The 17,516-nt window shown below is 40.0% G+C and overlaps 1 protein-coding gene across 1 annotated transcript in view; it reads left to right on the top strand.

Moving 5' to 3' along the window:
* The window catches only part of COL5A2 (collagen type V alpha 2 chain), a 174,027-nt gene that overhangs the window by 75,748 nt on the left and 80,763 nt on the right, over positions 1–17,516 (top strand). The window contains exons 2-6 of the mRNA XM_034785175.1: positions 8,273–8,500; positions 10,360–10,373; positions 12,048–12,080; positions 13,113–13,145; positions 17,028–17,081. Coding sequence (XP_034641066.1) covers positions 8,273–8,500; positions 10,360–10,373; positions 12,048–12,080; positions 13,113–13,145; positions 17,028–17,081 — 362 coding nt within the window. The remainder of the gene's footprint in view (positions 1–8,272; positions 8,501–10,359; positions 10,374–12,047; positions 12,081–13,112; positions 13,146–17,027; positions 17,082–17,516) is intronic.

Raw genomic sequence — 17,516 nt, 5'->3', positions numbered from 1 at the left:
CCTGGGGTACTAGGAACATGGACTGAACAGAAAATAGCCAAAATGTAAGGTAACACTGTTTCCTGCTGCTTAAGGAAGCCATGGGAGCATATATAAAATGTGAAATTAGAATTCCATCAATTGAGTCTAACAGAATCTGATATGCCATTTTTCCTTTTATTGTCCCCTATGCAGCTAAATCTGGAATCATTTATGATGCTAAAGGGGTCTTTGTTCATGACTAGAACTCCTAGATGCTACAGTAATACAAATACTACCGGTAACAGAGATTTTGGCACAACCGTCTTAAAGGGACAATGCCACAGCTGGCAAATCTGATCCTAGGAACTGTTCACCTGGGAGATTACCTTTTCCTGTGCATACTCTTGTGGAGTGCATGATCTGCTTGGTTGCTCTTGCTTTCTGCTCCTGGAGTGTCTTTGTCTATGGCTGGAGGGTCTCAGTTGATGAACTTCATGCCTGGAGCTCCCTCCCTCTAATGCCTACTAGAACTTGAGGTTGGTAAACTTCCGGGCACAATGCAAGGCCTTTAGTTAACTCTTAAGGTAGCTCCTGCAGTCTATTAATTCTGTGTCTTATTGAGAGACAATTTTTATCCTGCCTATTTTAATGATTATTATTGTGGCCAGTGCTATGGCAATAGGCAGTACATGAAAATACATAAATTCCATATTTCCCCCAAAATACCTGCCTGATTTGGAAAAGCTCTTATCCCTCTAAAACAAGGGCAGCAGTATGTTGACATCTGAATGATCCATCAAAAATCCTATATGGAAAACTCCTGTGGAATTTAACAGGGATGAGAGTTGTAGGGTTGTATAGAAATTACTCTACAACCCTATTACATTTTATAAAGAACATTATATCCTCACTGTAGGTTTTTCTAACTATCCTGTAGAATTCTAAACAGAGATATAATTCTTTATTAAATTCTATAGGTCATGTTTTAAAAAGTACATAGATAAACGTTTGTCCAGACCCTCTTCTGGTATAAATCAGCATAGGTCCATTGACTTCAGTGGAGGTATCCTAATTTACACCAACCAGGGATCTTGTTAATTATAATTGTCTATTAAATTCGGTAGGACTTTTCCACAGAGAACTAACCTTCTGGATTCTGGTTTTCAGCGATGTTTGTGTGTCACATTGTTCCACACTCCCTGCCTACTTTTGTTTTTGAATAGGCAGAGGGATTAAAATGGAATTTCAAGCCTTTCAGAGAGCTCAGATCTTCCAGGAGTGATGATCATGCCTAATGTGGAATGAAATGATAAAGTGCAATGACAGGAGTTATAATGAAATTGTAGCCAGGATTTCATCTGCGTCCTTGCGCTGTAAATGTCTAGTCACTCCATCTGAAGCCAAGTGGGACATGAACTGAACCCTAAACTGAAATGTCTGAAAGCTAAAAAGTAAGGTGACAGAGATTCCGTGTAAAATGAATTCAGAATACAGCTCAACTTTCTGCTTATTGATAACTACGTAGCTTTGATTCAATCTAACGCCTATTGAAGTGAATGAGGTTCTTTCCATTGATTTCAATGAGAGCTGGAGCAGGCCTAATGCAGTAGATTGGCAACAGTCTTATCAAGTGTGCACTTATGCTACTTCTGTGCATCCATTGAGATTTAGGGTATGTCTACACCCAGCCGCTAATTCGGCGGCTGGCAATCGAAGTTCTGGGTTCGACTTATCGCGTCTTGTCTGGATGCGATAAGTCGAACCAGGAAGTGCTCGCCGTCGACTACGGTACTCCAGCTAGACGAGAGGAGTACCGCGGAGTCGACGGGGGAGCCTGCCTGCCGCGTGTGGACCAAGGTAAGTTTGAACTAAGGTACTTGGAACTTCGGCTACGTTATTCACGTAGCTGAAGTTGCGTACCTTAGTTCGATTTGGGGGTTTAGTGTAGACCAAGCCTTAGTATATAGGCATATACAGCATATCTGCAAGATGGTTGCTAGCACATATTGTTTTTCACTATGAGTTATTTCTGCGTCTCTGCTTTGTGAATCACAAGGATTAATTCCCTGCAGCTCACAACATCAAACTCAGGAAAACTTCAGGTTTTTTTAAGGAAAAGACAGTAAATAGAAATGGAATGCATTAATTAATGCATTTGAAAAATACATACTCTTCCCTCCAGCAAATGTGAATTTTGGTAGAGTTGCGTCCACTCTCATCATTAATTAGATTGGATCAGTGTACATTGTACTTAGTGATGTGCTGGGCATTCACCAGTTTCAGAAAATTCCCGTTAAACTGGAATATTTTGCCAGTCCATAACCTCTTTAGCACTATTACATTCCACTACCAGATCAACACATTCATTTATTGTGATTTCAAGGCATATGTAGTTTCCATATTTGTATTTTTAATAGATTTTGTGCTCGTGTGATTATGGACGGCCATTCCATTCTCACCATGGAAGCTTTTTTGTTGTTGTTGTTGTAACCGCAATACAGCAAATATAGTATTAAATACAACCAAACCGACTGTGTATATTGGTATCCTTTACTAATGTACTGGGACTACAGTATATTTATTCTATCCGATAGCAATGCTAAGATTGCTTCAGCCCTTTTATAACCTAGTCACAGGACGAAAAAGATAGGAGGAGGAGCAGCCTGCAGGGGCTGTAACTTCTAATCCCTGCGAATCAAATTACAATTACATCGCTTATGAATTATCCTGCTATTCTGACTACTCAGTCAGCGCAAAGGGGTTGGATTCTGGCCACAGTCTGGCAATAGGGTATTTCCTTGGGACAACAGAACTCCCTGCTGATGTGTAACTGGCAGAGGCATCCCCTTTTCTGGCTCTGCTGTGCAACACTTGTTCTCCATTACAATAGGATCCTTTGGAAAGAGGAGCAGAGCAACCTCCAAATATGGGTGAAGAGAGCAAATGGGTGGCTGAATTTTCAGGTGTTGCCTTCCAAAATGCAGGTAATTGGGTAGCTCTAGTGTGAAGCGCTGTCACATTTTCTTTCCTTTAAAATATTCCCCCTGTTGCTGAGATGAGGAGGAGAAATGTGATAATAAAAAGCTTGAGAGAAATCCATTTGGAGGAAAATCAAAACCCAATTATATGATGACTGAGACTGGGAGCGGTTTGTGCTTATTTGCTAGACACAGATCTTTATTATGACAATTGCTGTTAGTGAGTGGTGGGTTTTGGCTGCCTCCTAGTGGCTGAAGAATTATTTTTTTTGTTAACGTCAGCTTTAATCCTGAAGTTTCACAATACAGGACCCAATTCTGTTTCCACAGCAAAAGTCTGATTGACTTCAGTGGAAGGGGAATCTAGCTCACAAAGTGTTCAGGGCAGATATCAGACAGAGTCAGTTAGAAATCTACTAAGCTATCTCAGTGCATTTAGTTAATGACTTTAGATATTGATTCGAAACAGCATGCAGTCTCTGAATGTGATATTTTAATACATAAACCATTGCTAGCTGTTTGGCTTTGGTTTTGATAATGAGTACCTAAAATACAACACATTGTGTCTGTTGTACATTTATCTATTATATCTACATAATGGTTTGGGCCTCATCCCCAGTTGTTTTAAATGGTGTTACTGTTGATTTACCCAGTGTATGTGAGAAGAGAATCAGGGCCAGTATCTGTTTTGGGTTGGGAAGAGAGAATGCAGTTAATCTGTTATTTCATCACTTTGTCATTTCTAGACATCCCAAAGCCGCTTTTCAAGTCTCAGCACCCTGTGCTATAGTCACTAAGGTAAAAAGGCGAAATGACCCGAAGAATGCATGACTTGTACTGTATAAACAAACGCTATGTGTTAATTTCCAAACTAGGAAATAGACAGACTATAACAATCCTCATTGCCCTTCAGTTTGGATATGACTAGATAAAGTGACTATAATTTAAGCCTGACAGTAAAGTACAGTATAATGATGAACTATGGGAAAATGTGTACGTGGTGTTTAGAAGCAGAGATGAGTCAGAGTTGGAATGACTGCTTCTTTCAGGTTTCTCCCTCTCCCATCAGTCAGACACTAAGGTGATAACAAATCTTTTCTGCTAGGTTGGTGGTATTTGGAGCAGATTAACAATTTTTCTCTTAGGCTGTATGTTACATGGCCTATTATCTCCACATATAGTACTGCTGCCACAAGATGAAGGACAAATATGAGACTACAAGAGGGTGAACAGAGAAAATGATTAAATGGTGCTGTGGACTTTTTCTTTTCAGCAAACCTGCAGAAGTACAGAGTAACAGGCATGGTGTTTCATCTTACATTTTCCAGAAAGTTAGCTATGTGCGTGTGTCAGAGAGAGAGAGAGAGAGAGAGAATAGAGTGTGAGTGAGAAAGAGAAACTCCTGTATGTGCTGGTCACAATCTGGCCCTAGCTCTGGTATGCCAAAGCAATTGCTATGTGGTTTATTTGAAATTATGACAGTATGCTGACTTTGGGTTCAGTGACTTAGAAATTTCATTTATCCTAATTGCTTCTCATCTGAACTAGGCCACCAGTTCTAATTGTGACCCATTAAGGAAGATGTGGTCCATATGCCAGACATCTGGGGAAAAAGGCTCAATATGTCAGAGCATTATGTCATGCACACAGGGGAGAAGTGAAAAGAATGCGATCCAGAGTACACTCTACAGCTTAGAAAATGGTTTACACTGTGTTATAAATGGACTGTACAGGACACATCAGCAATGTGTTCACTTCACAGTGACAACGTTTCCTCCTGAACATTTGCATCAACAGTTGGAGTCATTTTGTCAGCCTACGTGATAACCCAATTAAAAACACTGGTTGATCACTGCATAAATCAGGATTTCAGTTTCTGTTAGCAAGGTTCAAAAGTCAATGCTGGTGGGTAGTAGTTAATGATACATCTGTTCCATTTCTCCTTGCTTTGACAATGATAAAATGACTTGAGTAAGGGCACAAACTTTAAATCCCCAAGTCTCTCACATATATTGTTTTGTGTTTCTCTCTTTACATCTGGCTTTAATTTTAACAGAAATGCAGAGAAAAATATCAGAGGGGTAGCCGTGTTAGTCTGGATCTGTAAAAAGCAAGAGAGAGTCCTGTGGCACCTTTAAGACTAACAGATGTATTGGAGCATAAGCTTTCGTGGGTGAATGCCCACTTCGTCGGATGCATTCACCCACGAAAGCTTATGCTCCAATACATCTGTTAGTCTTAAAGGTGCCACAGGACTCTCTCTTGCAGAGAAAAATGTGACTGAAATTGCACCATGATTTGTGCTGCTAATTTTTACCTTCATGCAATAATAAATAATAATAATAATAATAAATAAGATGTCTGCATACAATGCTGTATGCTAGTGGCTGAATTCAGTTTTACTTTTATATTTTTCCTTCTCTCTTAGTTCAGTCCGTTTGTCTCCTTTTTCCCCATATAAAACTGGAGAGACAAAAAGTTTTGAACTTCAAATATATATATTTCTTCTTATACAGGTACTGCATGGACAATATTAAGGATTTGTGTAAAATAGGAATCAATGTTTTTCATTGTTATACCTTTTTGCTTACAGTTATTGACTATTATAGATACATAGGGTGGAAACCTGGCTCCCTTGAAGACAGTGGCAAAATTCCTGTTGAAGTCAATAGGGTCAGAATATAAAGTTGTAATAATTACATGATCTATGGATAATCCCACATTACATCATTGCTGCTGCCTGTAGACATCACAATAGAAGTGGGCCCAGGGAGGATAAAATAGTAAAGAAAGAATAGTCAGTGGTATCAAAAGTAACCTCAAGGAGGGTTGGGATGCAGCAGAAGCCCTGATAATTGGCCAAGACAGGTTATTAAACCTTGGTGAGAGTAGTTTCAGTGGAGTGGAGAAGGCGGAAACCAGCCTGGATGGGATCCAGATGGAACTGAAGAAGAAGACGTCACTGTAAATGGCACATTGGATGAGGTTAAAAGTGAAGGAGATAGGCCAGTAATTGGAGTGGTGGATAAGGTTAAAAGGTAGATGTGTGTAACATGAAGGAAATATGTGTACATGTCATAGAGATAAGGTGGGTGAAGTAATATCTTTTGAAGTTGGCCCAGTAAAAGATATTGCCTCACCCACCTTCTCTTTCTAATATCCTAGGACCAACATGGCTACAACTATACTGCATATATCTGTTATGACATTTTATTTTTATAAAATATCATAACAGGTATATGCATTTCCCTTACAATACATGTCATAGCATGTATATATAAACTGTGCATGGGTAATACCATTTTTTCTTTGTGCTTAATTTATAGTTATACATATAAATATTTATAATCTATTATTTTTATCTACTAGGAAAGTCTTAGATTTTCCTGTATACTTGTTTGCTTTTAACATTTTTCTACATATTTTGCCCCCATTCATTTCTTGTGTTTTAAAGGCCAGATTTGTCCTGGCACCCAAGCTGAGCTTGGCACTAGAGCTGATTGGAGAAGGGCAAAGATGGATTTATACCACTTCCATAGCTCCCCATTCTGAGGTTTTGCCCCCTCAGTGAAGTTACAGCTGTCTCGGTGGCAACCTTAACTTGAATCTGGTCGCCTGTGGCCCCAGCAGCAGGGAATAGCTGTAGCATATTGTTACACTGGCTCCTCTCCCTAGTAATCCTCCCAATAATCCCCCTATGCTATTAAGTGCAATTCTCCAGTGATGGTTACAACAGTTTTACAGCCCTTTTATGCCAACAGATTGACATTGAAAGGTTAAGGCAACTGTGAGTTGAGCCCATAAACTATAGTTGATTTGTGCAGTCCATGATGACTATTGCTTCCCTTTTCCTAACCAAGAAATAAAGTAGTAAAATAGCAAAATGTTACCAATACAGGACTCAATAAAGAATTAAAGGAAGGTAATATAAGTAATGCCAATCAACACAGGTTTGTGGAAAATAGATCCTGTCAAACTAACTTTGGTTTGGTTGATAAAGGTGATAGTGCTGATTACAGGTTTGGTTGATAAAGGTGATAGTGCTGATTTAATATACGTAGACTTCTGTAGGTCATTTGACTTGGTACTGCATGACATTTTGATTAAAAAAACTAGAAAGATATACAATTAACATGCCATTAAGTATATTGGCTAACTGATAGATCTCAAAATGTAATTGTCAACAGGGAATAATCATCGAATGGCTGTGTTCCTAGTGGGGTCCGTTGGGTATCCGTTCTTGATCTTACACTATTTAAAATTTTTATTAATGACCTGGAAGAAAACAAAATCATGTTTGCAGGTGACACAAAAATTGGGGGTAAATGGTAAATAATGAAGAAGACACGTTAGTACTATAAAGAGTGGTCTGGATCTCTTAGTAAACTGGGTGCAAACAAACAATATGCATTTTAATATGGCTAAATGTAAACGAATAGATCTAGGAACAAAGAATATAGGCCACACTTACAGGATGGGTATTCCAGCCTGGGAAACAGTGACTGAAAACGATTTGGGATCATGGTGGATAATCAGCTGAACATGAACTCCAAGTTTGACGCTGTGGCCAAAAGGCTACTGTAGTCTTTGAATGAATAGACAGGAATCTTAAGTTGGAGTATTACCCCCGTATGTGACTGCTGCTGGAATACTGTGTCCAGTTCTAGTTGTCCACAATTCAAGAAGGATGTTGATAAATTGGAGAGGGTTCAGAGAAGAGCTACAAGAATGAGTCAAGGATTAGAAAACAAGCCTTACTGTGATAGACTCAAGGAGCTTAACCTATTTATCTTAACAAAGAGAATATTAAAGGGTAACTTTATTACAATCTGTAAGTACCTACACGGGGAACAAATATTTAACAATTGTCTCTTCAGAGACAAGGTGTGACATGATCCAATGGCTAGTAGTTGAAGCTAAACAAATTCAGACTGGAAATAAGATGTAATTTTTTAACAGTGAGAGTAATTAATCTTTGGAACAACTTACCAAAAGTCATGGTGGCATCTCCATTACTGATAATTTTTAAATCAAAATTTTCTAAAAGATATACTCTAAGAATTATTTGGGGGAAGTTCTATGTCCTCTGTTATACAGGAGGTCAGAGTAGATGATCACCAATGGTCCCTTCTGGCCTTGAAATTTATGAATCAAAGAGGTTAAAGAGTTAGCATTTTAAAGTCCCAAGGATTGGTTTCTACTCCATTGTTGGGCTGTTGTCTTCATCACTCATGTGCTTTTTGCACCCATAACATACTGTTCCCAGTTAACACACTCCTCCTGTGGTTTAGCAGTTTGCAAATGCCTAAAAAGTGTTTTCTGTTCTTTCCTAGAAGAGGATGCTGAAGAAATAGCCTGCACTCAAAACGATCAGATGTACCTGAACAGGGATATCTGGAAGCCCTCACCATGCCAGATTTGTGTCTGTGACAATGGAGCCATTCTCTGTGACGAGATCCAGTGTCAGGATGTGTTAGAATGTGAGAGCCCTCAGATTCCCGCAGGAGAATGCTGTCCTGTGTGCCCCAACACAGCACGTGTTGATTTTGATGGCAATATTGGTAAGGCTGCTTTAGATTCCTTATTTTACATGAAGCCTGGTAAGCTGACGTTTTGAACAATGTCATCTCTGATATGGTAGTTTGAGATGAGCAAAGGAGATGGTGTTCAGATCCAGATCTGCCCAGGGTTTGGCGTTTGGACGTGATGCAAAAGTAGGGCTAAAGTTCAGGTTCAGCAAACTCTCACAAGCAAACTTGTGAGATCAGCTATTCTCACGAGATTTCCACGGTCTTAGACTCGAATCTCAATAGAATGGTTATTCCAGTGAGATTTTTGCTGTCTTGAGTTGTATCTGAGCTGGGTCTGAAAGAGAGTTCCTTTCTGGCTGCAGTTCATACACACACCCAATACTGTTGAGGTGACTTCATAACCAGAGGTTTGATCTTAATCCCCCTTTTGGAATCTTGATGAGGTTTGGATTTCAGGTTCTTGTTCGGATCCATCTTTATAAAAAACATATCAATTTGATGGTTACATTCCATACACACCTCCTATTTTCCCTACTAAAATTGTATATGTGTAAATATAAAAATTGTTTAATACAATTTAAAGAAATTGCCGAGTGTGAAAGCATGTGATGGACAAGTAAATCCAGATGAATCAACCTGAATTTTCAGTCAAAGCCAAACTAAACGTCTTATGAGATATAAAAAAGGTTTACTTCATCTTTTAATTTTTAATATTTTTCATTTCATTTTCTTTTATTTTTTTTGCTCCTCTGCATTTTCTTCTTGTGTCCGGGCCCAGAAACAGAAAATATGAGTAATTTTACATTAAAGACTGTTTTTGTCACATTTCTAGTTCAGTTTTTCAGACCCATGAGATTAGGATAAAATTTAGATAAATCATCCAAAAATGATCGGGTAAGTTTCTGAACAAAAATCTCTAAACTTTTCATTCTATATTCCTTAACACTGTGTATTATATTATTTGAACCATATAATCATCTGAAGGCATTTTAAAAAGGGAAATAATTATTGCTGGTTATATTAGTGTAAATAATGTGGAGTAATGATAAAGGGAACATAGTAGGGAGTTGTATAATTAAGCAATAAGACAAGACATGGCATGCGTTAATAAGCAGTTGGTGCATACTTGCTGTGCATTAGGAGGCATTAGGCCATGGATGAGTGTCTTCAAGGAAGAAGAGCATTATGAATACATTCTGGAATGTGTTTATTAAAGATATTAATAAATATCCCTCCTAAAGATTTTTGTTATGAGCCTCACCTCAGAACTGTGAATTCACTACCAGTGGGGACTGTACATGAGTATTGCAATACTTGACAAAAAAACTCAAAGATCATTCAGTCGTCTGTAGCTTTTGAAAAAAATCAGTGTCAAATACCATGATATCGGGTGGGATTTTCAGAAGTGCTGATCTGTCTGTTCCCAGTGAAGTTGATGGGAATTTCACCATTGACTTGAGTCGGAGCAGAGTTAAGCCCATGTTGAGTGCTGTTGAAAATCCCACCGTAGTGTTAAGCATTCTTAAAGAGTCTTGGAGCCAGATGTATTCGCTTACGGAAAGGGGGAAATTAGTGCGGATATACAGTGGGACACCATTAAAATGTCATTTGCTATTCTGGGGTAATTGTATTGAACATGCTATTTCCTATTCTGTCCAACACTCAGAGAGGCTGGGCATCTAGGGAACTCTTCCACACCTTACTGATCCCCATTGAGGAAGGTAGGGCATGTGTACCTCTGGGCACTTCTCAAGCTCCCCATTTGCAATCTGACCATTTCCTATGCCTCCATGTTGCACCATTCTGGCTGTACAGACATCCATTCACTCCTTAGAATGTTTTGCCTCTCTCAGTAAACTAATTTGTTTCCTTTTTTGCTCCTTTTATAGGTAGAGGAAGGAAGGTAAGTTTTACTTTTTAAACTTTTTAAAGTGAATTAAAGCCCTAAAAAGGCTCCAGTCCTTTACTTGTGGCACTTAGAAAATTTAAATTATACAGTAAAATATCACAAACACTGCTCATCTCACTCTGGCTAGTGGATATATCAACATGTCCCAGCAGACATCATAAAATAATTAACCTCCCATAGCTGGCATCTTAATAATGAAACCTCATTGTTCTCACCGAACCTTCTTCCTAATGCCTGGGGAGATTGCAGTCTATCTGGAAGGATACCAAATCCTGGGGTGGAAGGGCCCACAACCTAGGTTCCCTTATGGAGAGCCCCTCCCAGAAACCTCTCTTTTATCAAGGAAGTTCCAGGTGTAGTACCTCACCTGGCTTCATCTCTAGCAGCATCACACAGGGATAAAAGGGGTCCAGACCATTTAAGACTTTATGCGGGGATTTTGTGAGGGAGTTAGGTACCCAACGCCTCCTGATCCCCTTAGGTCCCTAAAAATCCCAGCTTCAGCACCTTGTATTCCACACATAAACTAATTAGTAGTTAGTTCATATCCTGGAGCGCTGGTGTAATGAGTCCCAACATGGAGACCTGTTTAATAAGCAGGGTTATTATAACAGCTTCATACTACCTAAATAATACTGTACTATTAAGAATTCTGTGTGTGTTACATTTGCTGTTATATTTAATTAATTCATGGAGTTGACCGTGGATCAATTAGATCTTTGCATTAATCACTACAGATTACATACAAGAGTCAACATGCAAGTGCTCTTTAGCTCTATTTCAGTTATGCCTTATTTGATCACTATGTGTCACGAATACATATTTTAAAAATATAAACATCTTTCCAGCTTCCCTTCCACTTTCACTGCTGTAATAGTTCAGCTGACACAACAGTGCTCAGCTAACAGCATTACTTAATTCAACACTCAACACTAAATCTCATCAGAGAAAGAACAAAGCAAAATTGAAACTGAGGTACTCAATTCCCATAGGAAACCCTTATCGGATTTCACACGAGTGTACACTGCAACAGTACGCTAGTTATAAGTGGAGATGGTCCTGAACAGAAAAAAATAGCTCAGTTTCCATCTTTTCAGCCTTCCAAAGTTCAAGAGTGTTTGGATCTGGAGGTTCATTTTGACCCATTGTTGACCAGCCTGAGTGGTATGTTACTGTAGATACAGTAGGAGGCATTCTCTCCTGGTAAGATACTTTTGTTGTCTGTTGGTGTGAGAATGTCTGTAACATACCACATTGTGTGAGGATAAGCAGGGAGAAAATGTGTTGTAGTGAAATCTCTTAGAAAAAATGCAAATTTAAATACTTACCTCCAATAAATAACCTATTAAGAGGGGAGCTAGCCTCAAATAAGTATTTAACATTCATTTATATTTTTAAAGTGATAGGTTGTAGATATTCAGTAATTCTAAACATTCACTTCTGAGTAAATGCAGTAGCAGTATTAGAGGATAATGTCTTTATACCTTCCTCTGTGGAACTAAATTGAATGTACTAAGATTGTTACTTGGTAAACCAGGCAAGGAAGTTTAATGTCACAGTGTGCATCATGTGTCAGTAATAATGTTGGAGAAGGCAGTTAAAGTTCATAAATAATGTTATTCATTAATAGTCTGCTATCTGAGCTATTTTTGTTACTGTACCCTGCAGGGACAAAAAGGAGAACCTGGAGTGGTGCCAATTGTAAGTTAATTTCTTCTTCGTTTATCAGTGCTTTTTGGAAGTATACATGTCTCATGCTGTAATTTAGGAGATTTAAGAAAATTAATCACCCATATAACAGAATTGTAGCATTTATCCAATGAAAATATGTAAATTATTTAACACCAGCAACTGCCACAACAAGATTTTTAATAGTTGCATTTAGTTGTAAGGAATAAAATTAAGGCTAAGGAGAATTTCTTTCTAAAATATACCCAACAGGAGTTTTTGATGGCTAATATTGCATATGTGCCATTGAAACCTGTCAATTGTATTTTTGGGAAACAATTCTGCAGTATTAAACCTGTACATAGTGATTTTCTTCTTCATAGTTAGAATCTGTGCATAGTGTAATGGGCAATAGGTTAATATTAGAAGGGTCTAGAACTCATAAGTAGAGCTGGTAAACAAAATCAGCAATTTCTTAATTGAAAACCATTTGTTTTTGACATTTTTTATTTTTAAAAAATGCTCAAAATTCAGAATTCAAAATATTGTGTGACAGTTGCAACTTTCTGTCAGTTATTTATTTTTCCCCGCCCCTGCCCCCCCGCAGGAAAACTGTGGGGAAAGGTAAAAACATTAGAGAAAGTGAGAATAATTCAGTTTCTCTCACATTTACTTTTTCCTCCTGGAAAAAGTTGACAATACGATTTTTTGTAAAAAGAGAAAAAGTGGTGGAAAAACACTTTTAAAAACTTTCTAGTGGAAAAGTGAAAAAAAAGTTAAAAAGAGAGAGAAAGTAACACCCTCACTTTTAAAAATCTTTATTTGCACTTTTCTAGTAGAAAAAAGTCAGCATAAAATTATCATCAGACTTCCAAAGTTCTTGTTATGTTATTCAGAAAAGGTACTGAAATTTAAAAGGGGTTACAAAATCCTAAAAGTTGTCAGGTAGCTTAATTTACTGTACAAATCTTCATCGTTCAGTGAGCAGTTTTCCTTAGGGTAGCCATGACAAATGCATTCCTAGTGTTTTGTGAAAGCTTTAGCTCATGTCTTCTCTGTGTTTAGGTTACAGGAATACGAGGCCGCCCAGGACCATCAGTAAGTAGCATCTGAGCTTCTGTTCTTCTGATTATATTATTTCCAGTCTCTTCAATTTCCATTTTTTTACTGTGAAAATGACTGTAATGCCTGGTGGGTGAGGCAGGCTAGGGGGAAGTCCAGAGCAGTAGTCAAGTGTGTGCAGGTGGGTGGGCAGCCAGAAGGTTCACCAGTATCAGAGGCAGTCTGGGGCAATGGTCTGAGTTCTCTCAGGGGTCGGTAGCCGGGAGAGCCAATCCATGGGGCTGGGTCAGTGGGCTGTGGAGGCAAGGTCAGGTGAGGTGGCAAGGCAACAAAGTAAAGTCATTACTCCTGGGGGACTTTTGCACCACTGCGCAGGCGCATATTTAATGAGCCCTGCAGATTTCTATTTTTTTGCGCAGAAAAAAGCTTCTGCCAAAATGTTGCTGCAGTTCCACCTTTTGCCCACCAGAGGGCGATGTGGTGCTAGCTCCCTTCCAGGGAGGGGAGCGAGAGCTGCCTTAGCAGCACTTGTCAGGCCAGGTCAGGAGACAGGGTCTGTGGGGTGCTCTGGGGGAGGACAGACTGGGCTGGGGCTGAATGGGAGTGAGGACACAGAGACACATGGGGATGGGGGAGGGGTACAGGGACACATAGGGATGGGGGGCTAGAGGAGGGCACAGAGATACTTGGGGCAGAGGGAGGGGTGCAGAGCTACATAGGGACAGGGGGTAGCTGGGTGATGGCACAGAGACTCATGGGGATGGGGGAGGGGTACAGGGACACATGGGGCTGGGGGGCTGGTTGTAGGCACAGAGACACATGGGGATGGGGGAGAGGTGCAGAGCTACATAGGGACAGGGGAGTGGCTGGGTGAGGGCACAGAGACACTTGGGAACAGGGGCAGATGTGCCTGATTGAATGGGAGAGGCTAGGGGTCAGCCAAAGTCTGCGTGGGGGAAGCTCCCTAACAATCCCTCCCTACCACTCCCAAAAACCTGTTCAGTACTTTTCCTATTCATACCCCACAGCCCTCCAAGTTCACACCCAGGATCCTTCCCAGCAATTTCTTCCCTCTCCCTCAGCTCCTCAATTACCCTAACTCCCCCAAGCCTTTGCACTGCTTCTGAGAGGTGCAGGAAATACAGTTCTGTAGTGTAGCTTAAATGAATTATTACTCAGAGTTCTGTATTCATATGCCTAGTAAGGAATCTATTTGTCAAAAAACATTTCCTGAATCTTTTTTGTTGTTTGTATTGATACAGACATACTTGCTGACAGGTATTTTGAAATAAATGTCCAAAAATAATTGAAACTGGTGTGATTATATTGTGTTATTTTGACAAATAAAATATGCAGAATTTTGCAGAATTTTAAAATATTTTGCGCAGAATTTTAAATTTTGTGTTGCAGAATTTTTAATTTTTTGGTACAGAATTCCACCAGGAGTAATGACAGTCATGCAAAGCAGCAAGGCAAGGTGTCTAGGCACCAACCAGCAGGCAATGGCCTGTTGCTATCGCACCTATCAAAATGGGGTTCTGGTGCATGACTGGGAATCTTATGCACTACAATAATACAAATAATAAATATTAATTAATAAATAATAATCCAGGGGCAAATCTTGTCTGAGCTTCCATGGTTGTGGAGGGCCCTGCCTTCAATGTAGCTGATATGGCTCCACCGAGCAGGGAAGGAGCAGGACTGGGGACCCTGTGCTGGTGTTTAAACCCATTAGTATGCTACAGAGAACAGCTCATTGAAGGCTAATTGAGATACAGCATGCAGAGGTGGGTTGAGAAGGGAGAGGAATGGGGCAGAGTCCTGTGGGTCCAACAACCAATGGACCTCCTGGTACTGTATGTCGGAAGCTGTAGTAGAAGCCACATATTGTCTTTGCTACCAGTATGTGACCTGGTGGGGATGGAAGGTTGCATTTTTCACACTCCTATGCAGGAATTGGTACAGGGCAGGGGTAGGATATGTTCATCCATGAAAGCCATAAATACTGAAAGAGGGGTGTGAGAGGGCACTAAACTTCAGGGGCCATATTGTCCTTCTATTAGGTAGCCTACAACAGTGGTTTTCCACCTGTGGTCCTCTGAGGGTCTGCAGACTATGTCTAAGATTTCCAAAGGAGTCCATACCTCCATTTGAAATGTTGTAGGGGTCTACAAGTGAAAAAAAGGTAGAAAACAACTAGCCTACAACAATAAGATGTAAGAAGCAACTCACAAGGGTATGAGTTACATACAGCCAGGAATACTGGTATACTGCCCCGAGGGCCAATGAACATGGCAGCAGGAGTTATGAAGCCACAGAAAAGAGAGCATGAAAAAATAAATTAAGGACATGGACACAGAAACCCAGACAATGCTAAATACTACCTCTGGGAATGGAAATGAATCAGACGCATAAGAGAGAGACAAATAAAACAGTCCTAAGCTGCTGTAAAATCTTTGGCAGAATGCAGTTGTTGTGCTGAGCATGCACAATGACATCAGGAAAGGACAGCAGTCTTGAGATCATAGGACAGGAGAAAAGGATGGAGCACATAAGAAACGGAAGGCAGGTTGCTAGGGGATTTCTGGCACTAAAACAAATGGACAGTGCCATAGCAGCTGTGAGAGTGCTTTTGGCCATCAGGTGTGCCTTGTGGATACTGAACCTATTGACCTATTTGTAGGGATTGATGCTCAATTCCACCCTTGTATATGTGCATGTGCCTGCTGAGATCCAGGGCATCAGGGCCTGTCCTAGTATCCTTTGGAGAATCCTTTGTTCTTCAGTGTGAACCATGTCCTTAAGGATTCATTTCTTCCTTATTTTCCAGATCTGCATCTAGCACCTCTCTGTAATGCCTCTTGCATCATTAAAGTTGCTGTCACCTCGTCTGGCCCAGGGCAGCTGTTCTGATCTCTTTTTTCTTTCCATCCTTTTTGGGTACTGCCTTCTGCTGCTGCTTCGTGATTATGTTTATACTTTTTTCCCTATTTGGTTGCTACTTTGGCTGCTGTGTGTAGGGCCTCTCCTATCATTTCCCTTCTCGTGTTCACCCTCTGGTGCTTGTTCATTAAGATAGGTATCCATTCCCGAGGAGAGGATTGCATGTATGCAGAACTCCTCTTTCTCTGTACCTTTTTAAGCCGAAATTTTCTTGCATGCACTCTTTCCTGCACCCCTTGGATGAAAGGGCCCTCAATCAAGATGCTCTTCAAGAGTAACACATTCACAACTAAAATGAATTTCTCTCTTCTTTTCCCCACCCCAGAAATAAATGACAGATGTTGGGTGGAATTCCGCCCCATTCAAGTCACTGGACTAGCAGTAGGGCCAGGATTGTATCCCTTGGGTGTGATTTTCCATTGCCTTCCACCTTCCACCTGCACAAAGTGAGAGCAAAGTGGATGTAAAATGCTACCACCAATATGACAGTGGAAAATTCTTTTTTGATAGAGGAGCCACTCTGGGGTCACTGCTTCCTGCCTCATGGCCAAAGTGCAGATGTGGTCAGATCTGCATCAATGGTGCAGATCTGTGTTCTGGCACAGGGAGTCTCTGATGAATTGCACAGGGGACAAGCACCTCTTTTGTAGACTGCCCAAATCCTGTAACCTGACTGCAGTGGAATAGCACTGGTTCTATATGTTTGAGAAAAAATGGGGAGCATTTGAGGCTCTTTGTGATATTCATGATATTGCTGTCTAACATTTCTCTCCTGAATCTGTAAGAAGTGATTTGAAGTGAGTCCACCTTTTTAAAAGGCAAACAAACCAAAGTACTGCCTCACACTGTGTGTACGCTTTCTTGAGAAGGGCTGTTTTTATAAAATTACTTTTAAAATAATTATTTTATTTTACATTTTCAAAACTCTGTAAATCATTAGCTCAATGTATTTAATGATTTTATTTATTCCTTTAGGGACCTCCAGGTTCACAAGGACCAAGAGGAGAACGAGGACCTAAGGGGAGACCTGTAAGTTGCCAAATGCTGTTCTTAGAAGTTCACTTAATCAGTATTCACGTGCAGGGCTGACCTCAAAGTGCTAAATTGCTTTACATCTGCTCTAACATCCAATGCCTTATAAACATTCCAGTTCCTTTCCACCCATCTCCCAAAACACAGATCACAAGGCCAGAGGATTTTATATCTACTGGTTCTCTGAGTAGTTTGAAACGTGAATTTTACCTTTGAAACAATTGACCAATGTCTAGAGGCATTGCCACTGACAAGTCATCATTTGCCAACACTTACCCGAAATGAGACATGAAGTATCTCATACCTTTATATGGCAACTAAAGGTAAATGTTGACTTTTTAATGGCGACAACATTGTATCAGAGGTGATGTTAACTGCTTAGAGCAGTGGTTCTCAAACTAGGGCTGCCGCTTGTTCAGGGAAAGCCCCTGG

The sequence above is a fragment of the Trachemys scripta genome, chromosome 11, assembly GCF_013100865.1.
Source record: "Trachemys scripta elegans isolate TJP31775 chromosome 11, CAS_Tse_1.0, whole genome shotgun sequence".
NCBI lineage: Eukaryota > Metazoa > Chordata > Testudines > Emydidae > Trachemys > Trachemys scripta.
This window is presented reverse-complemented; position numbering and strand designations above follow the sequence as displayed.